Genomic DNA, 16,839 nt, shown 5'->3' with positions numbered 1-16,839 from the left:
CACGTGTCGCCTGCTCGGCTCTATAGCGGCGGCGGCGGCGGCCCTCGGGTGTAGGCCTATGGCAGGGGCTGCGAAGAAGCAGGTCCGCTTTGCCCGGCTGGAAGAAGAGGGAGCGCGGGAAGAAGCGGGAGCCTTCGGGGACGCCGCTGGAGAGGATGCGGCCGCCGGAGAGTCGCCGCCTGGATGCTCGGCGCCCCTTGCCCTTCAGCCGGTCGTGAAGGTGGCAGGTGGCAACGGCCGAAGAAGCCGGGCAGGTGGCGGTGGCCTTGGCGGGGGAAAGCAGGCGGCGGCGGCGGCGGCATCCCGGCGGGCACTGAAGTGGTGCATTTCGGCTGCTCTTTGCGCCGCTTTCCTGGGCCTGGTAAGGAGGCGAGGAAGCCAGGCGGACGGGCGAGCGAGCCGGGCAGCGCGCAGGGTGACAGACAGCCGGCTTCGCCCATCCAACGACCCCGCGAGCGCCTTGCCCTTATGGCCCAGCCCGCAGCTTCCTGGGAGCAGCGAAAGAAGTCCGGGGTTGTTGGCCGCTGTCTCTGGCGCCCTTGAAAGAGCGGCAGTCGGCAGACAGATGAGTGAGAGATCCGGCGGGGATCTCTCTGCCTTCCTTAAGGAGCAAAGGTGGTCCTGCTGGAATAGGGACACATGGAGACCCTCCGCCTTTTGGCCTGCTTTTGTTCAAGCCTAACATACAGGTAGTCCTCGACTTATGAGCCCACACTTGAGCACAACATTCATTTATTTATTTATTATTTTATTTTATTTATTTTGTCAAGCAATCATAAGATAACAAGTATAAGTAAAAACATAGTTATGAATACATGGATACATATAAGAAAAATAAAAGAAACAATAGGACAGAGAGAGTAGGCACGTTGGGGCGCTTATGCACACCCCCTACAGGCCTCTTAGGAAAGGGTCAATAGTAGACAGTCTAAGGTTAAAGTTTTGGGGGTTTGGGGAAGAAACCACAGAGTCAGGTAGAGTATTCCAGACATTGACCACTCTGTTGCTGAAGTTGTATTTCCTGCAGTCAAGTTTGGTGCGGTTAACCTTGAGTTTGTATCTATTGTTTGCTCTTGTATTGTTGTGGTTGAAGCTGAAGTATTTATTGACAGGTAGGACATTGCAATGTATGATTTTATGTACTATACTTAGATCGGACCGAAGGCTGTCTTAGGTTGTCTAGGTCTAAAATTTCAAGTCTGGTGGCATAAGGTATTCTGTTACGAGTAGAGGAGTGGAGAACATTTCTGCTGCTAAGTGAGAAGTTCGTTATAAGTTATATAATTATATAAGTTATATATAATTATAAGTTATAAGGAGTGGAGAACATTTATGCTGCTAAGTGAGAAGTTCGTTATAAGTAGGTTTTGCCCCGTTTTACCACTTTTCTTCCACACTGGTCAAGTGAATCACTGCAGTGGTTAAGTTAGTAACATGGTTGTTAAGTGAATTGGGCTTCCCCATTGGCTTTGCATGTCAGAAAGTCGCAAAAGGTGGATCTCCGTGATCCCAGGGCACTGTAACTGTCATAAATATAGGCTAGTTGCTCAGCATCTGAATGTAAATCACGGGCCCATGGGGATGCTGCCACAGTCATAAGTCTGAAAAATACCCATGAGTCACTTTTTTTTCAGTGGTGTAACTTTGAACGGTCAGTAACTAACTGTTGTAAGTCAAGGACTACCTGTACAATACTGTCAGTGTAATGCTGACAATGACAACCATAACCACTACATGGCATTGAATGTTTACATTCCGCTCTTGCTCTGGAAATTGAAAGTCGGGTTGCCTGGCAGGTTTCATTTTGGCAGCAACCATCTAGGTTGGGATGAGAGACAGTACCTGGCTCAAAAGCACTTTGTGAATGCTGTGGTCAATTTGAAGCTGAGTAAGCCTTGACTTCAACCAGCATCCTAGCTTCCATGCTGAAGAATACATAAAATACTTCCTTTTCTTAAATGAGTAGGTCATGTTCTTCATGATAGATGAGATTAACAAAAAGGCTTGGACACAGATGCTGTGGACAGAGGAATGATGTTTGGCTCCTTTTTTTAATTAGTGAGACATGAAAACTAACAAACATGAATCTGAATTCAATAAAAGACAAAATAAAAGTCTGGATAAAATTAAATAAAATAAAAAATTGAATCTTAGCTTAGGTAGATGAAGGTTCTGATAGTAGACCTTTTGGGAGAGGTGCTGGTGAATGACCATAATAAAGTTTGATTAGTGATGGTAAATTTATTTTGGTTAAGGTTGCATTGCCCTTGAATGATACAGGAATAATTCCTTATGGAGGTCTTGATCCATATAATCAACTGGAACCAGAAATCTGGAGTGCATTTTGCCAGTCTTGGGTATTTGACACTTTGCCTGTTTTCATATTGACATACCTGTTTTCAAAAAATATCCTTGATGCCTATTGCGTCAGTCTTCTACTGGGTACAATTTGCTAGATCAGTGATGGCTAACCTTTCTGTCCTCGTGTGCCAAAAGTGTGCGCGTGCAAGCGTGCCAGCACCCATAAGGGCACACTGCCCCTACTCCTTGCACATGCGACCCCCCTATGCTAGGGGTGGGATTCTACCAGTTCACTCCTATTCGCTAGAACCGGTTGTTAACATTCTAAGCAGTTCGGCGAACCAGTTGTTAGAAGAAATTACTGGCCTAATCCTGTAAGGAAGGCAGGAAGGAAACATTCTGGTGTTGCTTACAGAAACTGCCTCTCTGTTAACCCTTATTACATTCTTGGCAGGACTAGACTTCCTGTCTCTGGAACGTCTCTGGATTTTTTTCCACTCCTTTGCTGGTACTTTGCTTGTGTGGAGTGACCATTCAAAGTTACAATGGGACTGAAAAAAGTGACTTATGACCCTTTTTCACACTTACGACTATTGCAACATCCCCACAGTCATGAGAAGCTAGGCGAGGAGATGCGTGCCTCGATGTGAGTGATATTGAGTTGGCCACGTCCAGCCAATAACATGACCACCAAGCCACATCCACCCGGTCACATGACCACCAAGCCACGCCCACCAACTAAGCCATGCCCACAGAACTGGTTGTTAAAAAAATTGAATCCCACCCCTGCCCTATGCATGCTGCAAATTTCTCCTGTGCACACCCTGCCCCCTGTACGTGTATGGCAGCTACTTGACAATCAGCTGGTGGGTGGGCGGCACGTGCACCTGCGCAGTGTACCTGCTCTGGGGCAATGGCTTGTGTGCCAGCAGAGATGGTGTGATAGATGATGATCTGCGAAATAAACCTCTTAGAGGAGGTCTTAAGAATTTCTGAGAGAGAAATTTCTCTCACCAATGAAGGCAAATATATGTGTCCAGGATCCTGCAGAAATTTCTCTATTCTGAGAAATCTTCAAGGGAGATTTCCACTGGTATGGTGCAGAATTTGAGTGTGTGAACGAACTGATGTATATGCACACAAAGTCCACCTCAATACAAGGAGCTTCTTTTAATAAGATGTCAGCAGTTGCAACTTTGGCTTTATCCATGTGGTTTGTGTTATGAATTCTTTCAACTTTTTTGTGATACCTTTTTTGTGATAAATAGGGTTATTATGGTCCCTAGTCATGCTAGATATGTGATACTCTAGCCATGGTGGTGAACCTATGGCAAGCATGCCAGAAGTGGCACGCAGAGCCATTGCTGCCGGCACGCGAGCCCTCGCCCAGAGCAGGTCTATTGTGCTTGCGCACGCACGGGACAACCAGTTTGGTGTGGTGCAGTAATTAAGGCAGGGGTGTCAAACCCGATCCGGCCCGTGAGGTGCTTAAATCTGGCCCACAGGACCAGCCTGGAAATAGCAGAGGACCAGACTGCGGTGCGTCCAGCAGCCAAAACGGGGCATGGGGGTGGGGCCAAGTGCAGCCCCAGCCTGGATGGCCTCCAGCACACTGCTGGCCAAAATGGGGCATGGAGGCTGCATGCTGCCCCCTGTGCCCCATTTTGGCCAGCAAGGTGCTGCAGGAGGCGTCCGTCCTGTCTCCCCCACCGCCAGCTGGCCCGCAAAGGAAAACTGCAATGCTGCTTCCGTCCTTGAAGAAATCTAGGTTGACACCCCTGGATTTAAGGCATCAGGCTAGAAACTGACTGACTGAATTCTAGTCCTGTTTGAGGCATAAAATCAGTTGAGTGATCTTTGGGCGGTCTCTCAGCCCTAAGAAGGAGACTGACAAATAGTGGCAAACCACTTCTCAAAAACCTTGCCAAGGAAATCACAGAGACTTGTTTAGGAAGTTTCCAGGAATCAAGATTGACTTAAATACCAAGAGGCAAAGGAAACCTTAGGCAATATAAGTTGCAGGGAGCTACAAATGGAACTATATCTGCTGCCAGGCCTTGTTTATAGGTGTCATAGAAACACCCTTTTGGTAATTGTGGAGAAAGGGTATACTTCTCTGGTATACTGCACAGAACAGTGAGGGTAGATGTAGTTTATTAACTTCAGTCAGCCTTATTTACAAATAAGCATACTTAGGATTCTAAAGGTTGTAAGTTAACTATTGAATTGTTTGAACAATTTTGCAAAGCTTTATTAAGAACAACTATTTTTATTTCTTATTGATTTTATTTATTTCTAGGGGATGGCTATTGCTATTCTAGGACCAACCTTTCAAGACTTGGCTGCAAATGTGAACAAAAATGTCAGTCAAATTTCATATATCTTCGTGGGCCGTTCAGTGGGATACTTTGGTGGTTCTCTAATTGGTGGAATACTTTTTGACTGCATGAACTCCAAGTTACTTTTGGGTAAGTGGATAAAAATGAAAATGAATAATATAGATTGTTGACCTTGTAATAGAAGAAGTGTTGCATATCTATCCCTAAGTGAGTAATAATTGTGTTTTTAGATATACTGTTATTAAATTATAATGAAAATTAGACAAAGGCAATATTGAAGATCCTTTTACTTAGCTGATCAGAAATGGGATAGTAATTATATCAGTTCTTTCCCTCTAACCTCTTTCTAAAAGTTATTTTAACTTCGTCCAAATGTGTATCCATTACAGGGATGAACAAAAAGTATGGGAAGGGACCTTGGAAACATGTAGTTCAGCTCTTTGCAGAAACCTTCAGAAGAGTAGATTCTATCACCTCATAAATTTCTCCTTGCAAGTCCTTGGTTTTCTTGGTTTCTATCTTCTGCCATGTGCCCTAGTTGGTGCTCGTCCTAAAATGTAATGCTCAAAATTTAAAATTTTGACTGCTGTCTACCAATCAGTACATCAGGCTATTTGGTGCTGGCCGTTTCTTTCACAGCCATTTCTGTTTTAAATTTGGTGCTGTCTTACGCTGTGCCAGAATGGTTTTTTCTTCATCCTGATTGGTTGGGAGTCTTGGTCTGTGTTTATTGGTCTTGGAGTTTGCTTTGTTCTGCTTGATTGGTGTTTTCTAATATCTTATGTCTGTTTTGTAGACCAAGACCAAGACTCCCAACCAATCAGGATGAAGAAAAAACCATTCTGGCACAGCATAGGCCAGCACCAAATTTAAAACAGAAACGGCTGTGAAAGAAATGGCTGTGAAAGTCTGACTCACAGACGAACACTATACAGAAGCCTGATGATGGCAGATGAGATTCTGCCGAAATGTTGCTACAACTTTAAAAGCACAACTATAATGACGTGGGAAAATACCCGAACAAAGCTGAATACCATATATATGTGTGTGTGTGTGTGTGTGTGTGTGTGTGTGTGTATGTGTATGTGTATGTGTATATATATATATATATATATATATATATATATATATATATATATATATATATATATATATATATATATATATATGTATGTGTTGCTTGGTTGCGGGTATTTTCCCACGTCATTGTAGTTCTTTTAAGAGAAGCACAGAGCTGAAGACAGAAGCCTGAAGATGATGAATGAGACTTCATTGAAACATTGCCTAGATACTTCCAATCTTACGCGGGAGAAAACCCGAATAACCAAAGATCCATATATATGTATATGTATATGTATATGTATATATGTATATATGTTCTGTCCCACCTGTATCCACAGGTGAGAATCTCAAGTTATAGAGTTCAAATACTTTACGCAAACAAAACCAGAGACAGAAGATTCAGTTGCTCTGTTTTCACAGTCCTTTGGCAATCCTCCTAGAATCTGTCTGGCAATTCTGTATAGTTCGTAAATCACAACGCAGTAGTCAGACGCACTTCTTTCCAAAATCCACTTTGTTTCCAGCAAAGATTACGAACTCATACGCTCCCTTATATCCTCTAAGAGAGGGTGTGTCAGTCTCATTAATTAATCCTTTGCTGGACGTCTCTTTTCTAATTGAGATTGACGTCTCAATCTCCTCCTAGTTCTGGCATCCAGCCAGCATCCGGCAGTTTCATCACCGCTTGAAGCCTCTGATACACTTTCCTGATTAACAGTTAACACCTGAGGTGCAATCAGGGAAGTAGATTCAGGGGAGGGAGTGGACTCTGAAACCTCCAATAAATCAGGTTCATATCTCAGATCCAACTCCTCTCCCTCTACTTAACTCCCCTCTAAGTCACTTAATAATGCAGGCTCGAATCTCAGTGCCGGATCTTCTTCATCGCTCAAACCCACATCTGCTGACTGATCAGGTTCAAGTCTCGGAGTCACAACATATATACATATATATCAATAGTAAATAAAACATTCATTCCATTCCAATTCAATTCTATCATTAATATTAGTTAGAATCTTAACATCTTTAACATTTCTTTTCAATTGAATATCATACTTCTTTGTGAAGACTTATAAACTTTTCATAATTCTTTTCCCCCCCATATTTCTCTTAACTTATATTTTTATAAATCATTAATAATAATTAAAATGTTCCCATCCTTTCCTAATTTCATTCTCTCATTCATTTTATTTCATTTATTTATTAACAAACATTCCACTGCATTACAATAAGTATTCATCATTTTAATCATACATTGTTTCATATTTTCTAAAATTATTTCTATTCCTAATATAACAATAGGATCTTATGCACCTTTGCAGAATCCCTTTTTCAATTAAATTTTCCCCCATTATCTCTAAATAGGCTTATACTTTCAATCCTTATACATTTTCCCTGTTTCTCTATATCTTGTTTCTGTCTTTTATAACGTCTTTTCCTTTCCTTCTTCCCCCTCCCCTTTTTGCTCCCTTGTCTCTCTACTTCTAATTCTCTCTTCTGTAATCCCCTCTTTGAACTGAAATATTTTGATACTTCCTGTTCAGCAAGTCCCTTCTAATAGAAAACAAAGTCATTGTCATTCCCTTTTTAACATGGTCAAGGAAGTGCATTTTTATTGATAGCTTCCTTATTTGCATTAATTATTTAGAACATTACTTCAGGCTCTTTTTTTGATTTCACTTTCTCAAGTGTTCTCAATCCTTTGCCTTGGTTTGAGAATTACAATTCTTTACTAACAAATGGGTTTTAGGTCTTTTAAATACATTACATATAAAGATGTATTACATAGAAATACCACTGAACTGTCGTATAAGTTTAGTGGCATTTTTTAATGAGACTCTTTTCCTATCTATGGAAGACTTCCTTTTGCAGTCTAGAAGAGGCTTTCAATTGGCCTTTCCAGAGCTCCACTTTGTGCACCATTCCTGAAACAGGAAGTCTTGCTTACCTCCTATTTCAATGACTGTAGCAGACTGTTCATGGGACTGCCTTTGAAAAGCATTTGGATGTGACAGCCAGTCTAAAACACGGCAGGCTGGTCAGGGATGAATATTTTTTCATTATACTTGGGTGACCCCACTGCTTTGGGGGTCCCATTGGTTGCCAGATGGCTTCAGGATGGAGTTGAAGGTGCTTCTTGTCACCTTCAAAGTCTCCTGGTTCAAGACTCAGTTATCTGAAGATCCACCTTCTCCATGTTCATCTGCCCATCCAGTCAGATGAAATGAAGTAATTTCTGGTTAGGTCTCCTCTATTCAAGAATGCCATCCGAAAGTGCCTAGGAAACAGGCATTTGCCATTGCTGCTCTTATGCCTTGTATCTGGTCAGTCCCCTCTCTCCTGGGTTTTGGAGAGCAGATAAAACCAGGCTTTTCCAGGGAGCCCAGGAGGAAACCATGTTATGAATTTGCGCGTAGTGGTGGTCACGTGACTTCATATGCTTTGCTTCACCTCTTATGGTGGGATATTTTTTTTATTCATTTGGGATGAATTTATTGGTATAGTTATTGGAGGGGTTATTTTATGAAGTTTGTGATTATTAGCCACTTAATGCATTTAGGAATGGACAGCATACAAATAAACAAACTCTTCAGAATTCTGAAGAAATCAAGGTTTGGGGAAGGATGATAAGCAATTTCAAATTGATGAAGCAAATTGTTTTCTATGCTGCAGTATTTCTAAACTAACAGATAACAGATAATCAGAGTTGGAAGGGACCTTGTAGGTCATCTAGTCCAACCCTCTGCACAAGCGGGAGACCCTACACCATTTCTGACAAATGGCAGTCCAATCTCTTCTTGAAAGTCTCAAGTGATGGCGCTCCCACAACTTCCGAGGGCAAGCTGTTCCATTGGTTGATTGTTCTCTCTGTCAGAAAGTTTCTCCTTATTTCTAGGTTAAATCTCACCTTGTTCAGTTTCCATCCATTATTCCTTGTCTGGCCTACAGGCGCTTTAGAAAATAGCTTGAACCCTTCCTCCCTGTGGCAGCCCCTCAAATATTGGAAGACTGCTATCATGGTCCTTCTCTTCACTAGACTAGCCATGCCCAGTTCCTGTAACCATTCTTCATATGTTTTAGTCTCCAGTCCCCTAATCATCCTGGTTGCTCTTCTCTGTACTTTTCTAGAGTCTCCACATCTTTTTTGTAATGTGGTGAACAGAACTGGATGCGGTACTCTAGGTGTGGTCTTAGTAAGGCTTTATAGAGTGGTATAAGTACCTCCCTTGATCTTGATTGTATCCCTCTGTTAATACCACTTAGGATTGCATTAGCTTTTTTGGCTGCTGCTGCACACTGCTGGCTCATATTTAGCTGGTTGTCCACTAAGACTCCAAAATCCCTCTCACAGTTACTGCTATTGAGCCTGGTTTCAGCCAGTCTATATGTGTACTTTTGGTTTTTCTTGCCTAAGTGTAGGACTTTACTTTTGTCTACATTGAATTTCATTTTGTTAGATATGGCCCAGTGTTCTAATCTATCAAGATCCATCTGGATCTTGAGCCTATCTTCTTGGGTGTTAGCTATTCCTGCCAGCTTAGTATCATCTGCAAATTTGGTAAGTTCCCCTTCTATTCCCTCATTGTTAATGAAGATATTGAAGAGTACTGGGCCTAAGATGGAACCTTGTGGCACCCCACTGCTTACTTCACTCCATGTAGACTTAGACCCATTAAGGACTACTCGTTGAATACGGTTTGTCAGCCAGTTGTGGTCTACTTTGTTGAATGCCTTACTGAAATCTAAATATATTATGTCTACAGTATTTTGCTGGTCTACTAATTTAGTCACTATGTTGAAGAATAAAATAAGATTGGTTTGGCATGATCTGTTCTTAACAAACCCGTGCTGACTGCTAGTTATTACTTTACTTGTTTCTAGATGTTGGCAGATCTGTTTTTTTATTATCTTTTCCAGTATCTTCTCGAGTATTGATGTTAGGCTGATTGGTCTATAGTTTCTTGGGTCTGTTTTTTTTTCCTTTTTTGAAGATGGGAACCACATCAGCTCTTTTCCAGTCCTCTGGTAGTTCTCCGATGCTCCAGGATTTTTGAAAGATATGGTGCAGTGGTTCTGAGATGACCTCTGTCAGATCCTTTAAAACTCTGGGATATAATCTGTCAGGCCTTGGTGATTTGTGTTCATCAAGATCAGACAGGTGTTCTCTTACTTTTTTTTTTTTTTGCTTATTTTAACTTTTATTTCTGGTCTGTCTTTTACAGTTATGCTTTTGGTGGGTTGAACTATTGAAGCAATGCTTTCTAACCATTGAGCAATCTTCTGGAAACTAAAAAGACAATCCAAAATATACTATTCAGAAGAAAGCCCCATAGAGATCAATAGCATTATTCCAAATTATAAGTGCTTATGATTGCAGTCTAACACATGACTTACTTTTGATATAAGACTGTTACATTAAATAAACTACATTTCTTCATGATATAGTAATAATTCTCCATACAAATACAAATTTTACTGGCTTTGAATTTACTGGATTTAAAATGAAATATGAGCAATTTTAATTCTTAAAATGTTCTGTTTGAAAATTTTAAATTATATTTATAGGTTTATCTATGCTGGGTACAACAGTAGGACTATATGCTATTCCATGGTGTAAGAAAGCCATCTTGTTAACAACCATGATGTCGGTCATTGGTTTTGCAATGGGAATTCTGGATACAGGTAAAAAAAAAGAAACTTACTATACGTATGATCTATTTTGTCCTTCCATCATGTTGAGATCAATCAATAGGACTGTGTTGCATTCCTTTACAATAAATTATGTGTTCCTAATACATTGCTAAGTGTGTATGTGCACAAAACAGTTGAACGTGCAAATTTCTTTATTTGATCAAAGGCCAAACTAAATTTCACCACTTGGTTATATTTGCCTTTTCCTGCTTGCATGCTCTTCTGGGGGTGGGGTGGGTAAATATTCAGGGATTGAGAATTGTATATACTTTAGCCCTAAGATAGTTGATTTGTATATAGAAATATTTCTTCACATACGTGCATATACAGATGGGATGCATTCAATGAAAAGAACAAAATTTTGTCTAAAAGAGTAAAATTTTGTCTACATGGATGTTGTCAAACCCAGTTGATGTGGTACAGTTGTTTCAGGAAATTCTATGGACTGAATTCAACTCTCTGATAAATCCAACTTTCAATTATTGGTGCTTTAAGTACTTCAGTAATGTTCTGGTTGATGGTTACAGGAGATTGTTGTTTTTGCTGAGGGAATCAAGAGAAATGCTATAATTCCATGATAGAGCCATGGAAAGGTGACTTAGACCAGGACTGAGTGAGAAAGCAAGGGAGAAAGCCAAAAGATTGTTTAAAAGAGTAAGACTAATGGATACCTTAATGCAGTTTTCTTAACAACAGCGGCTTGCCAGATAACATAGTTCTCTGGTCGTCTAAGTATTAAGTTGATCTGATCTTGCTAAGCCTCTAATTGGATATTAAATGAACAGAAGTACAGCTTAGAAATCATAGAAAGTAATAGTTCCACTTTAATTTGTATTCACACAACCTTTACGTTGTGTATTGTGTTCAATTCTGAACACCATGTTTAAGGTTTTATAGAAACAAATATATTTAGAGACAACTTTGATGAAATTACAAATGTTTATCCTTTGGAAGAGTGAGAGAAGATATGATAATATTTTTCAAATACCAGAAGAGTAGAGTAATTGGAAGATCAAGGCCTGTTTTCTAGTATTCCAGAGTGCAAGATACAGAATAGTATGTTGAAGTTACAACAAAGAAAATTACAACTGAAAGTTGGAAATAACTTCTTGATTTATAAGAGTAGTTAGTAGCATAGTAGAACCAATTACCTAGAAAAGTGGTGGGCTTCTGTTCACTGGGTGTATTTACATGGACATGATGCTTTAATTTGGATTCTGGCACTTAGCAGTGAGTTGGGATTGACATTTTAAATGGCCACTTCCTAAGTTGGGCTTCATTGAAATATAATATATAGGAAAGTGCAGCCATAAGAAAAAGCAATTTAAAAAAAATCAAAAGATGAACAGAGCATAAAGAAGAGATAGCCCATCTGTAAGAATACAGTATCAGATGAATGGCAGTGTTCTTGGAACTTATTTTATTACTTTTGGTTAGATTTATATTCTGCTTTTCTTCGAGCAGCTTTAGGTTTTCTCCACAGAAATCCTGGAAATTAGGTTGGACTATGAAAGAACAACTAGTCCCAATTCATCCACTGAACTTCCGTGGCTGAGGATAAAGTTTAATTTGAATTTCTCTAGTCCTGCTACATCTTAATAATAGACAGCATCCAGGTAATTTTACTCTTGTCCACATTAATTTGGACTGTTGGAATTGGAGGATCACATGACTCCCTCTCCTCTGTTGCGTTTGTGATCATTTCACAAAGTTGAAAGCAGGAATGACCTGTAATGATAAAGAAACAAGACAGCGGGGGGGAAGATAGCTTTAGTGATGGCAAAATTGCAAAAGTGTAGTACCTACCTTGAAAAGATGAAAGTTGGCATGTGAAGGGAATGGCATGCGTTAGGTGAAGATGTCATGTAACTCTATGAAACTTTTTCATGTGAAAATTTGACCCTGAATCTGTATCTTTCAGGTGGGAATGTTCTGGCTTTGGACACATGGCAAGCAGAAGCTGGTCCACACATGCAGGCCTTGCATTTCAGCTTTGCCCTTGGAGCTTTTGTGGCTCCCATCCTGGCGAAGATGGCACTGGGTGGTTCTGCCCTTGAATTGCAGATACATCTGGGCGGCAGTATTGAAAACCAGTCAACTATGAATCCTCCTGGTGCTACGTTGTTCCCGAAGCTTCATTTAAATGGGAATTTTGTGTGGTCTTATGCTGTGATTGGCACTTACCTCTTACTTGTCGCGTTGTTTTTCTTTACTTTATATTGGAGGAGCATTCCTGTTCAAGGTAGAACAAAACTTGCCATGCAGAAATACCAAATCGCAAAATATCACCATGCTCTCATAATACTTCTTTCTGTGTTTTTCTTTTGGTATGTTGGAGCAGAGGTGACCTACGGCTCCTACATTTTTACTTATGCAAAAACTTATGCTTTTATGAAAGAAATGGAAGCAGCAGGGTTGAATTCTCTCTTTTGGGGAACCTTTGCAGCTTGCAGAGGGCTGGCAATCTGCTTTGCGACCTGCTCCTATCCTGGATCTATGATCCTGATAAGTATCGTAGGCTCTACTGTGTCGTCACTCTTCCTGGTCCTCTTCAATGTGCACACAGTTGCTCTGTGGGTTGGTTCTGCAGTGTATGGTGCTTCAATGGCTACTATCTTTCCCAGTGGCATATCTTGGATAGAGCAGTATACCACTGTTCAAGGGAAGTCTGCAGCAATGTTTGTCATGGGTGCAGCTCTAGGAGAAATGTGTATTCCTGCGGCAGTTGGCTTCCTTCAAGGATATTTTCCCACTCTCCCAGTGCTCATGTACACTGCATTGGGAGCAGCTGTCATGACAGCAGTACTGTTCCCTGTGATGTGTAAATTAGCGGCATCAACTGATGATGCTAAATTGAAGGGTGCTGGAGACAGGGAAGTTCAAGAAGCGTTGTTGTCCAACACTTACCTTGAAGACGATGAGGAGGATAATGAAATCAGAGAATGGAATGCAGTAGACTTTGAAATAATTGAGATGAATGACACACTCCAGAACTCTGTCATAGAGACTTCTAAGAAGATCCAAGGAGAATTTACTACCACCATCTCTAGCCAGACTCCTTCAGAGAATTTGTCATTTAATTCTTCTCCTGTACTTGCTGTCAAATCTCCCAAACAGAAGAGTTCAAATAAGAATGATTGAGTTGTCTTATTGTAGCGCAAAAGAATTTCAGATCAGAATTTCAACTTTAAGATCATATATTATTTCAATATTGGGGGAAAGTTTGCTGAATTCTAACCAAGGCAGCCTTATTTTAAAGTCTGAGGGAAGTGGTAACTTCTGAAGAGGAGTGGAATCCCTTTGTTTAACCATGAGAATGACTCAAAGTAGAAGGTTTCCTAAATGTCTTCTTTTAATATTTTTTCAGGAAAGTGAAAACTATAATTAGAATGAATAAACAGAACTTGTTTTCTACTCCAGAGGTCCCCAACCTTTCCAGATTGGCAGATTGGAGGGGAGAGCAGGTAGAGAGGGGGATGGTTTCATGTGTGTGCCACTTCCACCAATGCAGCTTTGTGCATGCGCACGCTCGCCCACTGTTTGGGCAGCCCGGTTACCAATGGGCCACAGTCTGGCTCTGGGTTGTGGACCAGGGGTTGTGAACTCATTGTTGGCTTATAAAATGATGTTTATAATCTGTGTACTGTACTAGAAGAGGCTGAAGAATTCATTGAAAGTCATCTCTGGAAACAAGATAAATCTAGAAAATCAATCCGTGCATTTCTAACTCAACAGTTCCATGTGTTTAGATTGAATCCTAAATATATTCTATCCTATTTAACAAAAAGAATTATTTTTTAAAAAATAAGTACATGACCACAGTTATGGTTAAATTAGCCAATACGTATTTTAAAATTTTGCGCAGAAGCACTTTGTATAATGGAAATAATTGCTGAAAAGGATTTGAGTTTATACTGCTATAATACAGTAACTCTGACTTGAATAAACTGGAGTGAAGATTGTTCATCGAGTTTAGCAATGATGAAGTATAATCTCAGGTCATGCTTGCAAAGCAGAGGGAAGATCACCTGCAATACCAAGAGGAATACCACGGCTGCTTTGGGATTTATGAGATAAATGTTGTAGTTCATTGCAGACTTCAAGGGGTAAGGAAGGTGAATTTGTGTCTCAGAAATGTGATCATTTCAAAATGTAAACTGGGTTGTTTTTCCTCTACCTGCATTTTCAAGTATGGAATTATAATTTAAAATAAAATGGTGTGTTTTTGGTGTCATCCCAGCCACACTATTAAGTGACCTTATATTTAAATAGCATGATACTATGGTACTTGATACGTTCATGTAATTTCTTGGATAATTCAGTTTTAAAATTAAAAACTAAGAAACTGCCCCTCAGAGATGTTCTATTATAAAGTATAAATCAGTAAAAATCTGGTGATATCTTTCAAAAATTAACTTTCAGCAAATTGTTAAGATATAGTCGATGTAACTATGATTAAAAATTCTAAATCTATCAAGAGTTGGTGATACGCTCTGAAGCTGCCTTTCCCAATTTGCGCCTTCTAGATGTGCTTGACTGCAGCATTCATAATTCCTAACCAGCAGGACTTTTGTGTTGGGTAAAGATTATAGGAATTTAGAACCATAATATTTAGATATAGTCAGGCTGGGAAGGCTAATTGAAAAAGTGACTTTCTTAAAAATTAAATATTGTCATTGTGAAAAGAAAAATCAGTGCTAATTATCTCTACAGTACCAATGTTTTCTATTCAGAAAGCCTTATTGTGGCTAGTATTGGAGAAATAATGTTGAATTTTTGATCATTTTTAAAAAAATTCTTGATCAAAATATATTCACTGATAATATAATAACTTGATGCTTATAAAATGAACATCAGATATGCTTAAAATACAATAATGTTAGCATTTCTATACTACTGTAAGTGATGATTGAGTTGTGATGATGAGGATCATTTTAATGATTCTTATTCTTACTAGATAATTAACTGCTGCTGCAGCTTTTGTAGTAGGCTGTGACTGAAGTTACTGAACATTAATTTACATGTAGAATAGACACTTGGAAAGTTTGGAATCTGCCTTCTCTCTACATACTAATAAACACGACCGAAGTTATTCTAAGGGCGCTTTGGGTGCAGATCAAATTGTGGGGAAAGTAGACCACCAAGGGAAACTGATGGCTATGAGTGGCCATTGCCTTACCTATTGTTGAATGTAACCCTTAATATCACTGGGAGAGATCATGTCTCCCAACAGTGTATGTATCTTTTTGGATGTGTGCACGTTTGAAGTTAATAGTACTATGAATCTCTTTGACTTATACCTTTTGATACTTTTTTCTGTTCCACAGTATGTTATTTGCCCTAAGTATTGCACTTATTGCTTGGATATGGTTTTTTGTGTGTTCCCAATGTTACAATAATTTTGTAATAAAAATGAAATAGGGAGTATATTTACTGGAGAATTGGAACATGTTATTTCTTTTGAATAATAATAGACCTGTTTACTAGGAAATCAATTACAAATATACTGTATTAGATTTTTCATTAGAAAGTGAAAAAGGATTCGGTTGTCTTTCATAATAAGATGAAGATGAAAGCCTTGGGCAACAACAAAGATGTAATACGCAGTATAGACTTTATTATGAAAGGGTAATGAAAACTATTTCATGAAGAATAGCAACAAACAGGCAAGCTTTTATGAAACAGAGGAAATAATTGGTTTTAAGTAGACAAGAGAAATAAAATACTTTAAAATGAAATTACTCCTGAGTAACCATGGAGATTGTAGAGGCAAATGAGGGTGATGAGTAATGGAAAAAATATAGTGTTACTCTTTACAAATGCGATTATAAAATGATAAATATTTGTAGAGGAAAAAGATATATGCCAAGATATATGCCAGCTAAATGCCAAAATGGATTCTGCCCACCTAAACTTAGTAAAGGGCCTGTTGAGAATTCCTTCTCCACAGGAAAATTTTCTATCATGGCACATAGGGAATAGGTATATGTAGTACCCTGTTTCTTTGTGTTCCACAATATGGTTAAAAATATTTTAGCATGCTTAGGTGGAATGTCTGGCCTACAAATATTGTCAATAAATACAATTTCTTTTTAAAAAATTCAGAAGGCAACTATTTTTGCGTTATTGATTGTAGCAAGATTTTTGCTTGTATAGTTCAGGGGTCAGGATCTTGCCCCTCTGCCTCTGTTGGCATGGCTGAAAGGCCTGCAGGCCAAGGAGCATGTGCCAAACAGGGGTTGGCCGCCCCGAGCGTGGCTCCTTCTTTTTGAGAAACCTTTATATAAAGGGTGGGAGGGACAGCCCTTGGGGAAACAGGAGAAAAAGAAGGAAAAGGGGGGGGGGAGGCAGAAGAGGAAGCTGGAAAAGGGTAAACTGAGGGGAAGGCACAAAAAGACAAGACCAGCCGCCGGGCCCTTGGGCTGGGCTGAAGCTCTCACACCAG

General features: G+C 39.8%; 1 protein-coding gene across 5 annotated transcripts; it reads left to right on the top strand.

Moving 5' to 3' along the window:
- The first annotated feature begins 29 nt into the window (after window positions 1-29).
- On the top strand, window positions 30-15,823 carry SLC60A2 (solute carrier family 60 member 2). Of its 5 annotated transcripts, none has more exons than XM_026666686.2 (4): window positions 30-361; window positions 4,601-4,769; window positions 10,269-10,385; window positions 12,316-15,823. In XM_026666686.2, the coding sequence occupies exons 1-4, from the start codon at window positions 59-61 to the stop codon at window positions 13,533-13,535; spliced, it is 1,809 nt and encodes a 602-aa protein (XP_026522471.1). In that variant the 5' UTR covers window positions 30-58; the 3' UTR covers window positions 13,536-15,823. The 5 variants fall into 5 exon arrangements, with proteins under 5 accessions (XP_026522471.1, XP_087798311.1, XP_087798302.1 ...); XM_087942185.1 differs by lacking the exon at window positions 30-361 and adding an exon at window positions 554-689; XM_087942176.1 differs by lacking the exon at window positions 30-361 and adding an exon at window positions 4,306-4,390.
- Window positions 15,824-16,839: the final 1,016 nt, after the last annotated feature.

Source organism: Notechis scutatus, chromosome 1, assembly GCF_049901735.1.
Source record: "Notechis scutatus isolate UNSWTSFEM ecotype Mainland chromosome 1, rNotScu1.2, whole genome shotgun sequence".
Classification (NCBI taxonomy): Eukaryota; Metazoa; Chordata; class Lepidosauria; order Squamata; family Elapidae; genus Notechis; species Notechis scutatus.
Note: the sequence above shows the minus strand (reverse complement) of the source record. Positions and strands in the feature narration are given on the sequence as shown.